The 17,250-nt window shown below is 36.1% G+C and overlaps 2 protein-coding genes across 3 annotated transcripts; one reads left to right on the top strand and one right to left on the bottom strand.

Annotated features, from left to right (window-relative positions):
• Window positions 1-5,472: 5,472 nt before the first annotated feature.
• Window positions 5,473-6,297, bottom strand: LOC113319184 (the record flags this gene model as incomplete). Its single annotated transcript, XM_026567459.1, has 2 exons — window positions 6,003-6,297; window positions 5,473-5,618 (listed from the first exon to the last, which is right to left on the bottom strand). Coding segments are annotated over exons 1-2 (441 nt in total), but the record flags the coding sequence as incomplete, so codon positions are not given.
• Window positions 6,298-9,412: 3,115 nt separating this feature from the next.
• LOC113317450 lies at window positions 9,413-11,657 on the top strand. 2 transcript variants are annotated; one of them, XR_003343540.1, is made up of 2 exons: window positions 9,413-10,397; window positions 11,105-11,657. XR_003343540.1 is itself a non-coding variant. In XM_026565567.1 (1 exon), exon 1 carries the CDS (start codon window positions 9,504-9,506, stop codon window positions 10,323-10,325), a length of 822 nt encoding a protein of 273 aa, XP_026421352.1. In that variant the 5' UTR covers window positions 9,413-9,503; the 3' UTR covers window positions 10,326-10,530. The 2 variants fall into 2 exon arrangements, 1 of the variants encoding a protein (XP_026421352.1); XM_026565567.1 differs by lacking the exon at window positions 11,105-11,657 and having other exon boundaries at window positions 9,413-10,530.
• Window positions 11,658-17,250: the final 5,593 nt, after the last annotated feature.

Raw genomic sequence — 17,250 nt, forward strand, 5'->3', positions numbered from 1 at the left:
TATGATTTATTTTTTAGATAATGAATGCATGCTTCCCCAAACTCAATGTGACGAACCAAATGATGGATTTTATCAATCACAACCAGAAGATGAAGTTATGGTACTCATGTATGGATCAAATTTAGTTAATGTAGATTGAATTGTGCAAACAATTGGAAAAATCAAAAATTTCAGGAAGAAATTTCGGCTAGGTCAAAGTGGTTCAGTTACCTAACCTGCCTTGCGACGTAACCGAACTATTTTGTAGGTATAGTCAGGTTACTTCATTCAGAAGACGCAGGTAACCGAACTCCATTTTAATGGAGGTTTTCTAAAGTTCGGTTATGTATTTCCAGAAACGTTGTCGAACTATTTGTTACAGAATATACAGATAATAGTTTGGTTTAGTCGTGTGCTCTAACCTGTTAGCCGAACTACTATTTTAGGACACAAACCTAAACTAAGCATATAAATAATACACAAACCACTCTAAATGAAACTTAACAATGCATTTTTGTGATTTCTGAATGAAGAGAATGAGTCTTTCAACTTGTGGACAAAGCAAAATTTGAGTCTACAGAGAGTAGTTCGGCAATGTATCTAAATTTTGCGAGCTAACCGAAGTCAGTGTTCGGTGACTTCCTAAAATTTCCAGGTAACCGAACTAATCTCCTGAACCTGCCATTGTATGTAGAGAGAGTAGTTAGGCAACCTGAGATATTTTGATGTCATCGAACTAACGGTTCGGTTCCCTGGTCAGATTTCTCAGATTGCCGAAAAAGAAGTTCGATGATCTGGTAAAATTTCACAGGTTGCCGAACTTATTGTTCGGTGACCTGGTCAAAAGTTTCAGGTCGCCGAACTGTGTTTCGCTTGCCTGGTAATCAATTGCATGTTGTCGAACTAGATGTTCGGTTTCCTTCTTTGAGTTTCTGGCTAGCCGAACTCTACTCTGTAGCCTTTTCATTCAAGATAATGTTGCACGCTACTTATGAACCAAATATAAAATTGAAACACAAAACCAATTTAAATAAATATAAAAATGTTATAAGACCAAACTCCCTAACTAATTTTTCAAACACACAAAATCCATATCTAAGATATTTTTTGAAACTAAAAGAAAAGAAGGGATCAACAATGACCAGTACGACGAACTCTTTTACCACGAGTATTGTGTTGAACTCCCTCATCAGTTGGGGATTGAACTCTTTTACCACGAGTGTCGCGGCTTGAACCTTCTCCTTGTTGCCGACTCCTCTTCAATTGCTTAGACCGACTCTCCTTCACCATTCTCTGAGATATAAGTTCCTCCCACTGGCCATGGAGCACGGTTTGTTCCTCTGCCGACATCGACTCTTCATTACGGATTCTAGTCATCCATTTCTTCAACAATTTCTTACCCTTCTTCACCTGATTCAAATTTTAACCACAAGTAAATATATTTTCTATAATTTGTAACAACTTAAAGTATAAAGGGAAGAAATTTTCTTACCACATTATACCATAACCGAACGGATTCTTCTCCACAAATAGGCATCTCCTTCTGAGCTCTCTTAGCCTCTCTGTCCTTTATCTTCGCCTTCGCCTTATCAGTACGAGCTTGTTGTTCTTTATTAATCACAAAAAGGATGAATAACCTCTCGATACCGCTCCAGGTAATCTTATTCACATGCATTTACATCTTTACCACAAGGTACGGAATCACCTCCAGGTATGTAATATTTCATTAAATCATTTCAATGTTCTACCGTAGGAGTTGGTTCGTATTTTGGGATAAAATAGTTCTCGGTGTTCTTTGTTCCTCGAACCTGCAACTCGAAATTTTCTTTCTCCACGTCTGGATCCATTTGGACACAAGAAAGTTGTCTTAGTACTCTCCTTGGATTATAGATTGCGTAGCCGTTGGGATACCAAATTGGTCTGTAGTAACCCGAGACGACTGAGTAACCTTGCATTTCGTCTTCAGGTACCTCTTCATCATCGGCTACCGTGTATGGGTGAAACACCACATCTTTCACCGTCAAATTATCCAATTTCTCCCTCAACGAAGCCAACTTCTCTTCTTTAGACTTCTTTTGTGCATCCAAAAACACCCATTTTCCTGTTGTAGGTTGGTCATAGGGATAAGGTTTCTTTTTCGTAGCCAATTTCAGTGAAGGGAAGTGGTCGTAGACCCAAACCTATGCGAAAAAACAAAAATATTAAACCCATAAATGAAATTGAATTGGAAACAGAAAATATTAGTGAATAAGAGTTAAGTAACAATGTAGAAGGTCACCTGAAAAAGAGTTAAGTAACCTCCAATTTGAGTTGTCTTAATTCTCGACCCTTTTCTCATCTCTCCTAAAACAAATACAAGCACCCTGGTGGCCCAAGAGTAGTTGTTGATTACATTGAGGTCCTCCAAAAGCTGTAGATAATGCGCATCCATTTTATTTCCAGAAGTGTCGGGGAAAATAATAGTTCCTAACTGATATAACCAATAATCAGTGACATGGTGCTTAAGATTCTCCTCGTTCATCACCAACCGTCAGCTCTTTACCTTCTTAGATGTATCCGCAAACGATTCCTTCAACCTTACCATCTTGAATTTCTTCACCATCTTCTTCGAAGCTCCATTTTCTTCCTTTGGATTATACTCATCTCCACGTTTAGGTTCCTTCACGGAACGTCTAAACTCACATTGGGCCTTTCTTGGATCCCATCCTAGACACTTTAGAGTCAATGCCTCAAGAGCTTCATAACTCATTGATTGGTTGTAGCCTTCTCGAAGAAATTTACCTTCCACTGGTAGGCCGGTGATTCTCATGCAATCATCGGGAGTAATTGCCATCTCTCCAAATGGAAGATGCATGGTATATCTCTGCGGATAATACCTCTCTAGAAATGCAGAAACGATAACAATGTCAAAGTCCTTATGTACCAACTCAAGGGCTCTCCATAACATCTATTCTTTAACCTTGTTCTGAAACTCTTGACACTCACTCGAAAGATCTCATTTGGAAGCCTTTTGACGATGAATAAGACGAATTACATCATTATGATCCTACAAAAATAACATCACACTATTAATACTTAACGAAACATATGTCTACAACATATTAAACTTGTTTAACTAGTTAAGAATGAACTTAAGAATACCTTTGTCTCATAGATCTTCGTATCCCATGAGTGTTTGTAGCCAAACAATGTCACCCCTCCATCAATTGGAGTACCATAAGTTGGGCTCACTGGTGACAAACATAAATCATCATGGGGAATGTGTGAATATATAGGACTCGGCGGATTCGACTTCCTTTTCTCTTCAACGGGAACAATTTGTAGATCTTGTATCTCTTCATCATCTTCTTCCTCTTCCTCATCTTCTTCATATTCTTCATATTCTTCCTCTTCCTCCTCTTCTTCATCTTCTTCCTCTTCCTCATATCCCTCATTTCCCTCATCTTCCTTATCTACATCCCCTTCTTCCTCTTCCTCTTCCTCTTGTCCTTTTTCTTTCAACTGCTCTGCTTCTACATCTTCAACTTGTTCTCTTTGTTCTTCAACCTCTTCATTTATAGTGGCTTCATTTCCTTGTTTTTCTTGAATAGCATGATCAATTACATTCTCCGTCACCTCTTTATTAACACCTTGGATTGCAATACTAGCATTTTTAGCATTTATAGTACCACGGTTTCTGAAATCCAAATGTATTCTACCACGAGGGGTGGGAGTTCTCAAATATTCATCTAAATGGGGATTAGATCTCTTTCCTTTCTTTCTAATGTATGAAAACCACAATATTAGATAAATATAATATTTTCTTATCAAATAAATCAATAACATGGGACTAAGTCAAACACAAGCTGTAAATAGACTAAAGTTCGGCAAGCTTACATGAGTTGTGACAATTCGGTTATCTATCATGAGTTGCGAAGTAACCGAACTACATATTTGGTGTTAACAGACCATAGTTCGGTTACCTATTAGAAATTGTAAGCCAACCGAACTATGCTATACCAAAGTTCGGTTACCTATATAATTTATCGACTACACCGAACTCAAATTTCCCATACTAAAGAAGAAGTTCGGTTAGGAATTTCTAGGGTTTTGTTTTGCGATCTAACCAAACTACATAGTTCGGTTACCTAAAAAATTTATAATTTGCCGAAGTATTCTTGATTTGGGAAATTGTGAGCTAACCATGCTATACCAAAGTTCGGTTACCTATATAATTTATCGACTACACCGAACTCAGAATTCCCATACAAAAGAAAAAGTTCGGTCAGGAATATCTAGAGTTTTGTTTTGCGAGGTAACCGAACTACCTAGTTCGGTTACCTAAGATATTTCTAATTTGCCGAAGTGTTCTTTATTTGGGGAGTTCGGTTAAGAAAATATAGGGTTTTCAAAAATTCTCCTAGCCGAACTATCTACTGTAACTACCAGTTTCAATGAATTTAAGAATTTCTAATCGATTTGTTCAACAAAAAACGAATTAAAAGGAATGGGTATGAAGGAAATTACCCGCGGATTTGCATTTCAATCGAATCAACCTTCCCGGTTCCTGTTTGATCTCTAACCTTTGGTTGAAGTTGTTTATCAATTTGATATTGATTTGGGAGATTAGATATACTTGCGAGTCCCGGACTCAATCCTGGAATCCTTGGAGGCTGCTTGGAACGCATTTTTATTGATTTGATTAATCGACGATGAAAATTTTTCGAATCGACGATTACTATCGATTACTGACGAAGAAGATGAGAGGAGTTCGGTTATGGAAGAAGAAGAAGAAAGAAGAAAAAGAAGAAGAAGAATAGAAGACATTTTTATTAACCGATTAATTTCAATTTTATTAGGATATTTATTTAGAGTTAATGTTTAGATTGGTGAGTTATTAGGATTAGTTATGGGTTATCAGGATAAATTAATAGGGGAGGACAGATTAGTCTCCTCTAATTATTAGGACACCCCTTAAGAATTTAGGATGGACATTCCTATCAAATAGTAGTCCCCGCCGTTTTGGAGTAGTCCCCAAAAAAAAATGGTTCAAAAAAATAGTGTTGCCTGTTGGGTGTGGGACTTGGGGCCTGGGCGGCTATAATAAGCAGTACACCTCAACTTGAAGTGCACTCCAAAGCCCAAAAGCACCTCCCATTCTAACAGGTGGTTAGTCCTCGAGTGATTTCGGAGGAGTTGAGTGTATTTTAGATCTCAGGGATTTTGAGAGAGTTTGAGAGAGTGTAGGGAGTTTGAGAGAGTTTTGTGTTTTTGAGTTCAGGGAGTTTGGGGGAGTTTGAGAGAGTTCACTCCTAACTCATTCTTTTTTAAGAAACAATAAACCCTTATTTGCAAATAACATTGATCTTTAATCAAAAGAAAAAAATAAATGAAAATGATCATATCTCTGTATCAATAGTATGTTATTTTGTGCAACGAGATAATTTTTTTCCCTTCAATTTAACGGTCTCCATACAATTCTAACTCCCTTTGTTCACGAACATTTTCCCATATATCATCCGCTATACTCTTTCTCCATGCATTAGCTTCTTGACGTTGTTGTTCTTGAGTTTGTTGTGTCAAAATTTCGTCGTCATTTACAAGCGTTGATGGATGGCTATCTTCCTCTTCCTCGACCGGAAACTCATCTGAACGGCATTCTTTTCGTAAGAAGTTGTGTAGGCCTGCACAAGCTGTCATTATCTCCGCTTGCACCTGATACGGAAATGGAGGTTGAGACTTAAAGATCAAGAAACGAGACTTCACAACACCGAACAATCTTTCAACTACATTCCTCAAAGAAGCATGACACATGTTAAATAATTCTTCAGCCTTTTTCGCATGATTACCCGTACCAGAAAATTCTTTCAAATGATAACGTTGGCCACGAAATGGTGTTAAAAAATATCGTCGGTTTGCAAACCCACCATCCTCCAAGTAATATTTACCTGAATAAAACACAAAAAGAAAACTTCGTCAAGTAAAACCCGAATATAACTTAACCAAAAAACTCAAAACTTCACATTAGATAAAAGTAAAATTACCTTGCGGTATTTTCAGTCTATTTCTTTTTGTCATTGCGTCGTTAAGTATTTTAGAATCATGAGCAGACCCTTCCCATCCACTGAGCACGTATATGAACTCCAAGTCGAAGTTGCAAACCGCTAACACATTTTGAGATGTAATTCCATGTCGATTCCGATAAACGGCTGCATTTCTTTTCTCTACCATTGCTGGGATATGTGTACCGTCCATAGCTCCAATGCAATCCTTAAAGTAAGGATAAAATCGTGTACTCTCACGAATTTTTAATGGAGTTGCACTTGTTGGCTTAGCCATCATCCTCGGAGCTATAAAATTTAAAGCTCGCAACATCCTGTTGAAGTTTTTACTAACTGTCCACCGAGAGCGACCAAATGTGTCACATATTGTGCAATATCGTGAACTTTGGCCAACAACGAGTAAAAATGTACCAAGCATTTCTTCAATAGAAACACATCTTGTATCACATAATGATGTAGTTTCTCTAATGATACAACATAGTTTTAGAAAAATATCAGGGTACATCCTATAACTTCTTCGAAAGTCTTCTGGATCTTGACGCAAAACTCTCCTTATATAGTTATATCCAAACAAAGTAACTGGGCGTCTCGTTGGTCTTTAAATACGCTGACTTTGTATGTATTGCAATTGCTTGATTATATCCATCAACCATGAATGCACCGCTGAAAGTATATCCAAAAATATGGATAGTTCAAATTCATTATTGCTGCTTACCTCTTCATCATCACTGCTTTCTTCTTCTGTATCAAAGGCTTTATCTTCACTATCAGTAGATAAATCCAAATCAGACATGTTCACCTAAAAAGATGATAAAAGTACTTTTTTTTTATTAGAATCATCATTATTTCAAAAGCATAAAAGTATATGTATATAGAAAATAAGCATATAGAATATAAAGTTCATAAATTCAATCATAATAACCATAAAGATGTCAACCCATAAAAATTAGTAGAAATCAATCCATAACAATAAGTTCTCAACTAGGAGAAAAGAAAAATTAAATACTAATAGTTATGAAGAAAAACGATCAAATGTTGTAACTCTAAAAGCCCATTAAACCAAATAGAAACTTGCAAAGATGACAGGTTTATGCTTTTAACTTTAAACCAATCCACAACTTTCTTTGTGTTCATATCTTGAGTTTCATCTTTATCTTGTTCATCACTTTCCTCTAAGCCATATCCCACGTATGATACGCTAAAAGTATTATCATATTGCTCTCGTTGAGTAAAATCAACATCGAAGTAATCTTGTTCATCTTCCTTATCACAGGTTCTAGCACTTGTACCCTCATGGGTAAGATCAACTGTAACTTTTTCAGAAGCACATTTATTCCCAAAAACAATAAGCAAGTCACCATAGTCTTTACCATTATCTTCCCTTAAGTTAGTTTGGTTTGGATGGCTCTGTTAACATACAAAAAATAAATAAAGGATAAAGCATGAATTAGAACTCTGCACAAAATAGAAGAAAAAAAATATCAAATTTAGTTTTCAGTAAGTAACACACACATACTAGTAATTGTTCCACATCTCGTCGGATCCAGTAATCATCTTGTTAGCATCATCCCAACCGAATCCAGAAGTACAAGATTTAAACAAATCCTGGTATTGACCAAATCTAGTCTTCAGCCATCTATGTTTCCCTTTATAGTTCTCAAAATATTTGTCACAACCACATGCTTGGTTAAGTTTTGGAAGTATCTCCTCTTCCACTATTCTCTTAGTAAAACATCCACTAGTGTCTTTCTTCTTCTTAAGTGTAGCTTCTACCAAAAATTCTAATAATTTCTCAGTCTCTCGAGTTGTCCATTGTTTGTAATTCGTAGTCACTTCCATTTCCGGTTCCGTATTCTTATTCTTCCTAACATTCTTTTTATTCTTGTTGTTTTCAGCAGGTTGGCTGGATTTTTCCATTCTATGGTGTGACATGTTAGCTACATTAGTACTTAGACTAATACTAAAACTTAACAAAGCAAGGATAGTAATAACACCAAACAGTCTAATGTAAACATGATAAAAAAAATGTGATACTAGATTACACAGTACTAACACGCAGAGCTACTTAGCCAAATTGTTAATCAAAGAAAATCCCTTAGCAACTCCTTGCAACAAAAGCACCGTATGAATTGGCTAAAACACGCCAATACGGAATGAAGTACGCCACTGTATTGAACTTTGGCATATAGAATAGAAGAGAAGTATGTGTCTAAATAAGATGATTTAACAAGTGATAGTGATTCTCAATGACACCCATACAAAGTAGCAAGCCAATTAATGCATGATGACATAACAGATTATGAAGATGGCTGTAAAGGAATTCTGTTTCACCGAAACACAGTTTCAGATTGTCCAATCTTTGCAGTACTAATACTTACCTGATCCTCTTTAAATTTTTATGGTACACTTAAAACTCAATATTCCACAACACACTCAAAAATCATAGCATTCCAACGGTTCATTAAAAAGATACATTACTCAGAACCCGACTACTTTCAATACGTGCATACAGAATTCAGTTCCGGATTTCTCACACTTTGGTGTACCTAAAGTGATCATAACTTCATGAAATTTCTAAAGTAGGTAACCTTCATATATACAAACATCATACTAAAATTTCAGCTTTGTCCGATTAGCGAAGAATGAGATAAATAGGAATCAGTCCCCTATTCGGGATTTAAACTCAGCAGACCATAGTCATATATTGTGCAAGCTTTGCAGTAGCAAACGTGACCTGATCCGCGTGAAAATTTTACTGTAATTCTATAACAAGGTAAACTATGACATACTCAAATTTCATCATATTCCAACGGTTTAATTTAAAGATATCATTACAATCAAATCATGCAATTTCTACCAAGATCTTTTAAATCACAAATTAGGGTTTTGACAGAGAGAGAGAGTAGCCACAAAAAAAAACTATATACACAATCAAAATAAACAATCATGGAGATCAAAGATATGAAAAACAATCAAAATAGTACACAAATCAAACTATTATAAACAATCATGAAAATCAAAGAAGAAAAAAAACATACCTGGAAAAAAATGATTCCTCTTCTTTCTCCTATGGTTTTCTACGCACCAAACTCCTTCCCAAATCTCTACTCTTTTGAGAGATTTGTTGTGAGACCAAAATACACTAAAAACTCCTTCGAACTCCCCAAAGCAACCAACTCCCTAGTATTGTGGGGTTTTATGATTAACAGGGAGTTCAAAAGCTTTTCTTTAAACTCCCCAGCTACTAACAGGTGTTTTCTAGAGAATTTAGGAGACTCCTCTAAACTCCCCCCACGACTAACGGAGATTTGGAGAGACTCCCTCAAACTCCCTCATGACTAACAGGAGAAAATCTAAATATATTAAAATATATCTCAACTCTCTCACGACTAACCCCGTAAGACTGTTTCCACGAGGTTTTATTAGGGTTCTATGAACAAAAAATCAATCCCCAAATTCCAATAATTCTCTATTTCCGTAAACATGAATTCTTCTTCTGATTCTGAAACACCAGAGAAAATTACTGAAGAAATCCCAAATCAAACAAATCCAATTCCTGCAGAAACCCTAGAAAATCAAAATTCAGATGTTGTCTTATTAGATCAGAAGACAAGTGATTCTTCAAACAAGGGAGAAGAAAAAGAGGATGAAGAAGAAGAAGCAGAATGTGGGTTTTGTTTATATATGAAAGGAGGTGGATGCAAAGATAGTTTTATTGCTTGGGAGAAATGTATGGAGGAAGCTGAAGAGAAGAAAGAAGATGTTGTTGAGAAATGTTATCAAGTTACTTTGTCATTAAAGAATTGTATGGAAGCTCATCCTGATTATTATGCCCCAATTCTCAAGGCAGAGAAAGCTGCTGAACAACAAGTTACCAAGGGAATGGAGGAATTGAACAAGGAGAAAGAATCCAAGGAAAGAGGAGGAGGAGATACAGAGGTTAAGGAGATTGAGATAGAAATTGAGATTGAGAATGAGAATGGAATTGAATTGCAGAATAAGATTGAAAAAATAGAAGGAGAAGCGGTGAAGATGGAGAAATCAACGGATTTGGAGAGTGTAGTCGCTGTTAAAGAAGGCGGCCAAGAGGTGAAGGAAGTAGAATTGAATAACAAAATTGCAGAAGAAGAAGTGGTTGAGAAGAAGATAGAGAAGCAAACAGATTCGGAGAGTGTAGTAGCTGGAAAAGACGAAAAAGAAGACGAAGAGGTGAAGGAAGTAGAATTGAATAACAAAGTTGCAGAAGAAGAAACAAAGAATCCAGTAATGTCATTTTTTGACAAAGTATTTTCTTTTAAATTTTGAAGGAGGAGAAAAGAAGGAAATTAGATTTGAGGGAATTCCCATTGTGTATCTATTGATGATGGGATTGCTCAGGTAACACTAACGAAATCCCAAATCTTTTTTATTTTCTATTTTTGTTTATCAATGGGTCTAATTATTGTTTTGGTTTTAGTTTAATGACATTAAATTAAATCATTTGAGTACAAATTGGAGCTATTTCAGAACTTATTGTTTTGCTGCAATAGTTAATTTTGAATTAGATTGTTAAATGTGTGTTTTTCTTCCTGCCCTGCTTCGCCAAATAAAATTAGCTATCACCCAGGCCTTTGTCCTGCGTTCCACTGTCGCCCCTGCCATTTTGGTGCAGGGGTGCTTTTAGATTTGGATGTCGCGTCCAAATCCTTTAGGCACATGGGTGCTTTCTTAAGTAAATAGTTGATGTTGCAGTGGAAACCAAGGGTTTTGAAAGGTTCATCATCCTTTCGTGTGCAATTTCTGGGTTTATCATCCTTATGCAATGCCCAAGACACTGCAACTTAGCACATGATGTATAAGATCTGCTAGAAACAATGCACCGGAGTGATAATTTAAAGGTGTCATTGTTTTTGCAAGAGACTAGATGTCTTTTCAATGCTATAACAGTTCCTTACAGTATCTACATGAGATGGTAATTGTGACATGTATTTTGTTTAAAGGTGTAGTCTAACTACGGGCACTTTTACAAGCTTATCCAAGTTAAGATCATGCCAAGTATGATTCTAGCGTATTTATTTGCTTGGGGTCTTTTTTGGTTATGACAGTCATATGCATAATTTGGGTGGGGGCACTAAGAGAGTGTATCTGGCATACGGTCCAGCTCATATTTATTTGCTCAAAGACAAGCCTTGTGCAGAAAGGTTAAAGAAGGAGATAGATAGAGCAGTAGAACCCAATAGTAAAGTTGCAGAAGAGGAAAAACAGAATCCAGTGTTCTCTTTTTTCAACAATATCGTTTCTTTTGGTTTTTTAAGCTTTTATTTTATAGGTATCAGCAGCAAAATAAAGGAATTGCTTTTGGTGATACTGGGGTTATTCAATCATGCAAGTAACTTCTAACAGTTCCAAATCTCTTAAAATTGATTCTATTTCTTTTGGTATATGAAACAAAATTGTGTGCAATTTCAGACTTCAATGTTTTGTTCCATATTTATAAAGATATATTTTCTATGGGTTTTCCTAAGGTGTTACTTTGCTGGCTTTATGATCTAGAGTAATTGATAGTTTGATTTGAAAGGGTTTATTGTTCGTGGGCTATTCTTTATTATAAGCATCCTTTCTAAGCAATGATCATATATTCATGAGTGCCGTGGTTTGTTTAGTTTCTACAAGTTGATTTTCTGAGTATTTTTTTGTTCTTGTTGTGTAGTTTCCTAAGTTGGAGAAATTATTTAAACTCATTAGTGTGTGTCAGTTTGGGATAATTGAATTGCTTCAGTTTTAGTATTTGCATGCACAAAGGTGGTGGAAAGTGGATTTTGAAGACACTGTTTTGCTATTCTTTTTTTAGTCCAAAGGCGAAGTCCATTTTTTTCAGAAGTACGTCCTCGAATGTAATTGTTAAGTTGAATTCCCCCGTCTCTTATAAGACGTTAGCAATATTGGTTTGTTAGAAGTTTAGCCTATGTGGTTGGGGTGGCCTAGTCTGTAAAAACTAGTTGTAAACATGCCGTAGTTGGTCTCGAAGAAAATTTGAAGCAAAAGACAGGACTTACATTAAAGCTAATGGTAATTACAAGCAGCATATTTAGCTGGGATGTTATTCAAAAGAGCAAAAGTTGCATGCACCAGAAATTTGACTACAAGTACTTTTGTGTTTAGTGGGTCAGATCATGTCATATTCGTTGAGTAATTGGAGCTATTTCAGAACTTATTGTTTTGTTTCAATAGATAATTTTGAATGAGATAGTTAAATGTGAGTTTTCGTTCCTGCCATGCTTTGTTGAAAAATAGATAGTTGATGTTGCACTAGAAAGTAGAAACAAGGTTTTCGAAAGGTTCATCATCCTTTCTTGTGCAAATTGTTTAGTATATCATCCTTATGAAAGGGGTTCGTACAGGGAAAGATAAGAGTCTGCAACTTAGCACAGGACATATAAGATCTGCAAGGAACATTGCACCGGATAATACTTTATAGGTGTCCTTGTTTTTGCATCAGAGTGCTAATGGTTTCAATGCTATCACTGTTCCTTACAGTTTTTCCTTAAGATGGTAGTTGTAACATGCATTGTTTGAAGGTGTTCGCTAAATTCAGGCATTTATACAAGCTCGTCCTGGTTAAGATCATACCAAACTCTTGCATATTTTTTTATGCTTGGGGTCTTTCTTTTGGTTATGGCAGTCATACGCGTAATATGCGTGGGGGCAGTGCTAACTCTGGAAACAAAAAATTCAAGATATCTTGGACTTAGTCTGTGACGTATGGGGTAGCCTGTATCGGAGCTTGGAGTGCACCCCAAGTTTCGAGACAAGAGTTGTGCAATTCAGGAATCTTCCACGATTCTGTTTAAAGTTAAACTGTTTTTTCAGTGTCCGTTAATAATTCAGTGAGGCCATAACGTAACTCTGGGATATCTCTCAGTCTCATGTTACTAAGCTCTGAATGGGTTCTTCAATTTCTTCTTCTGCTTCTAAAACCCTAGAAAACGAAACCCCTGAAACCTCAAACCTTGAAGAAAAAGAACCACATCCTGCAACCTCCAACCCTTGTTCAACTGTCACTGATGGAAACAAAACCTCAGAAAACCAAGATCAAGCATGTTTACAGGATCAGGTATGTGTCTCCTGCAAGGTGAAAACGAGGAGAAGGTGAAAACGAGGTTTCCATCTATTTATGGAAAGTGGTGAATGTAAAGATGCTTTTATTGCCTTGGAAGACTGTATGAAAGAAGTGCTTGAGAAGAAAGAAGATGTTTATGATAAATGTCATGAAGTTGCTTCACTGTTAAATGAGTGTATGATTGCGCATCTTGATCATTATGAGCCAATTCTTACGGCAGTGAAAGCTGCATAACAGAAAACATTGAAGGAAACAGATGTGGAAGTTGTGAAAACTGGGTCGAAGGATAACGCTGCAGAAACAGAAGAAGAAGTGGTGAAGAAGACAGAGGCAGAGATAAAGGATGGTACAATGCTGGATAATGAAGTTGCAGAAAACGAATGAGATAGCGCAGCAGAATCTGACAGTAAAGTTGCATAAGAAGAATCCAGTGTTCTCCTTTTCCAACAATATCATTTATCTTTAGTTAGTTTTTATTTTGTAGGAATGAGCATGAAAAGAAAAGAACTGCTTTTGCCAATAATAGGTCACACAGGTAACTTTTAAGAGATCCAAATCTCTTAGATTTGAGTTTTGTTTCTGTTGGTATAAATACATTTAAACAAATTTTTGTGCAATTTCAGACTTTAATGTTGTGTTCCATATATATATATATATATATATCTTATGGATTTTTGTTTCGAAGTAATTCTTTGCTACTTGCTAGCTTTATGATCAAGACTATAGTTGGTACAGACTGTTTTTTGCTTGGGGTTTTTCTTTTTGTTATGACAGTCATATGCATAATATGGGATGGGAGGGAGCACCAAAAGAGTGCCAATTTTGGAGCTGTCTCTCTGGCATATATGGGGCATCCCATATCGGGCCTTGGAGTGCACTCCAAGCTTACACAAGACTTGTGCAAGTCAGGAATCATCTGCGATTCTGTTTAAAGCTATATTTTAGTGTTTGTTTTCTTTTCACTGAGGCCATAACGAATTCTGTGATATCTCAAGTTGCTAAACTCTCTGAATATGAGTTCTTCTTTCTGATTCTTATGCTGCTAAAACCCAAGAAAAGGAGGAAGAACCTGATATCTGTTTTTCTGCGACAGAATGTAAAGATGCTCTTATTGCATGGGAAGACTGTCTGAATTTTGGTTTCAGCAAAAAAAAATTTTAAGTTCTTTTATCAACCTAAACAAAATTAATTTTGTGCAATTTCGTGATTATCGATCCTTAGGTTGCTCGGATGATAATTTCGTCCTTATGATAAGTTCTAGAGGGACCGAGGGTTTTGAGTCTGGACACACCAGTTTTGGTGGTGGGCCCTGTCCCCGAGCCCGAAGTCTATTTTGGATCAAAATTAGATGACACGTGTTTATACATCGGCGCTTATGGTGACACGTGTTTACATCTTAACGAGTCACGATTCTGATAAATTTGACGGTCAATTACAGGATTTCTTGAAAGTTGCCGCTCGTAATCCTATTCTTCACTGATTTTCTCTTTCTCGGGTTCCGTGAGAAGAACTGAAGAAGATAGTGAGGAATTCGTGATATTTGAGGTTTTCGGATTTAGGTTTAGTTGATGAAATAGGAAGATGGATTGAAGGGTTTATGTTGGGTTTCTAAATCGGAGCAATGGTTCGTCCAAACAAGTAAGTAGATCTAACCCACTTGCATTTATGCTCGATATGTTAATGGTGTAAATTTCGAAGTTTAGGGTTCATAACATTAGATAATTTTAGGGTTAATTTGTTAGTGAAATAAAAAATAAGGGTTTATAATTGTTGTTGATAGTTATACTGACATGTTTTGCTGGTTATCAATGTGTTGATTTGATTATTGCATTGAAGTTATGACTACCCTGGTTATCAATGTCGAGAGGACCAAGTCATAATTTATGGGGTTGACATTGTTGATCCCTTGAATGCATAACCCTGTTGTCTAATTGGCCTTATAGAATAGCCAACCATAAGGTACTTGTTCAGCATTGACAAAGAGGGTACTTGTTCAGCATTGACAAAACTTAGATATTGAGCATATGCAGAGTGAAAGATACCGAGGGAATTCTCTTGTATGTAGAAAATATACTGATCATATGCAGGGACGGACCCAGGATTTTTTTCTGGGTAGGGTTAAAATGGCAAAGATTTTAAGGAGGATGAAGGCCGCGCTGAATTTTTTTTGGAACTAAAAGCGTAGCTAATGGCTAATCTAATCCATTTCTAGAACACTAAATGGATGCACAACTAAAAACATAAGGAATAAAATTAATAGCAAAATGCGATCACGGAAATAAATTTATAGTTTTTAGAACTAAAATGGGAGAGGAAATAAATTTATAGTTTATATAACTAAAATGGGAGATAATTCTGTTGAGTAGTTTTTTTTTGTTTTTAATAAGACTTACAGGGGGTTAGTCGTGATTAATGTATTTGGGTTTTCTCCTGTTAGTCCTGAGGGAGTTTGAGGGAGTCTCTCCAAATCCCCGTTAGTCGTGGGGGAATTTAGAAGAGTCTCCTAAACTCCCTAGAAAACACCTGTTAGTCGCTGGGGAATTTAAAAAAAGCTCTTGAACTCCCTGTTAGTCATAAAACTCTACAATACTAAGGGATTGGTTGCTTTGGGGAGTTCGAAGGAGTTTTTAGTGTATTTTGGTCTCACAACAAATCTCTCAAAAGAGTAGAGATTTGGAAGGAGTTTGGTGCGTAGAAAATCATAGGAGAAAGAAGAGGAAACGTTTTTCTCCAGGTATGCTTTTTGTCTTCTTTGATCTCCATGATTGTTTATAATAGTTTGATTTTTGTACTATTTTGATTGTTTTTCTTATCTTTGATCTCCATGATTGTTTATTTTGATTGTGTGTATAGTTTTATTTTGTGTGTACTCTCTCTCTGTCAAAACCCTACTATCAGATAAACATGTTTCGGAACTGAAGAGGATTCTACTTTGTTATAACTTATAAGGAGATTATCTTTTATGATTTATTAACGGTATAGAGATTTTGCATGAAGTAGAGATCCCAGAAACTTGCGAGAAAGAGTATAGCGGATGATATGTGGGAAAATGTTCGTGAAAAAAGGGAGCTAGAATTGTACGGAGACCGTTAAATTGAAGGGAAAAAAAAATATCTCGTTGCACAAAATAACATCCTATTGATACAGAGATATGATCATTTTCATTTATTTTTTTTTCTTTTGATTAAAGATCAATGTTATTTGCAAATAAGGGTTTATTGTTTCTTAAAAGAGAATGAGTTAGGAGTGAACTCCCCGAAACTCCCTCTAATAAACTCTCTCAAACTCCCTACACTCCCCCAAAATCCCTGAACTCAAAAACACCAAACTCTATCAAACTCCCTACACTCTCTCAAACTCTCTCACAATTCCTGAGATTTAAAATACACTCAACTCCCCAGAAATCACTCGAGGACTAACCCCTGTTAGCTTTTAACTACCTCTTAAGTGGGCTGAAAATTAAATATGTACAACTATAGGGGGCTAAAAATAATTTTTAAAAAAACTTTCCATAGTAAAAAATTTCTGGAAAAAATTTAGGGACGGGCTATAGCCCGGGTTAGCCCCTTGCTAGGCCCATCCCTGACCGGTTGTAAAATCTAATTAGGGGGTGCGACTATGATAAAAGTGAAAACTACAGGGAAACCCATTTTTCCGACTATGATAAAACTTCAAGCGCGCACCTATTTTTTGGGAAAAAAATTTTCCCACACCCAAATTCTCTAAAATTGTTTCTACGCTTATGCATAACCTGTTATGCATCTACAAAAGTTATTGCATTACTTGTTATGCAATCCAGAAATAGTTACATAACACGTTATGCACCAACTTATTTGTTTGTATCGAAAGCAGCAATAAAAAAAGACTGCATAACTTGTCATGCACCTATGATAATATATGCATAACCTGTTATGCAGTCATGAAATTAGATGCATAACCTAATATGCATCCGAAAGTATGGATGCATAATGCATTATGCATAAATTTTATTTGTACGCCCTAAAATCCCATAAAATGATGATCACCTACGATTTTTTCGTAAAAAAAATATTTGATATTGTTGTTTGTACTCATTATGTATATCTCTTAAAAAGATTTCCAACGATATAAAATTTGTAAAATTCCAAGGCG

Source organism: Papaver somniferum, chromosome 10, assembly GCF_003573695.1.
Source record: "Papaver somniferum cultivar HN1 chromosome 10, ASM357369v1, whole genome shotgun sequence".
Taxonomy (NCBI): domain Eukaryota; kingdom Viridiplantae; phylum Streptophyta; class Magnoliopsida; order Ranunculales; family Papaveraceae; genus Papaver; species Papaver somniferum.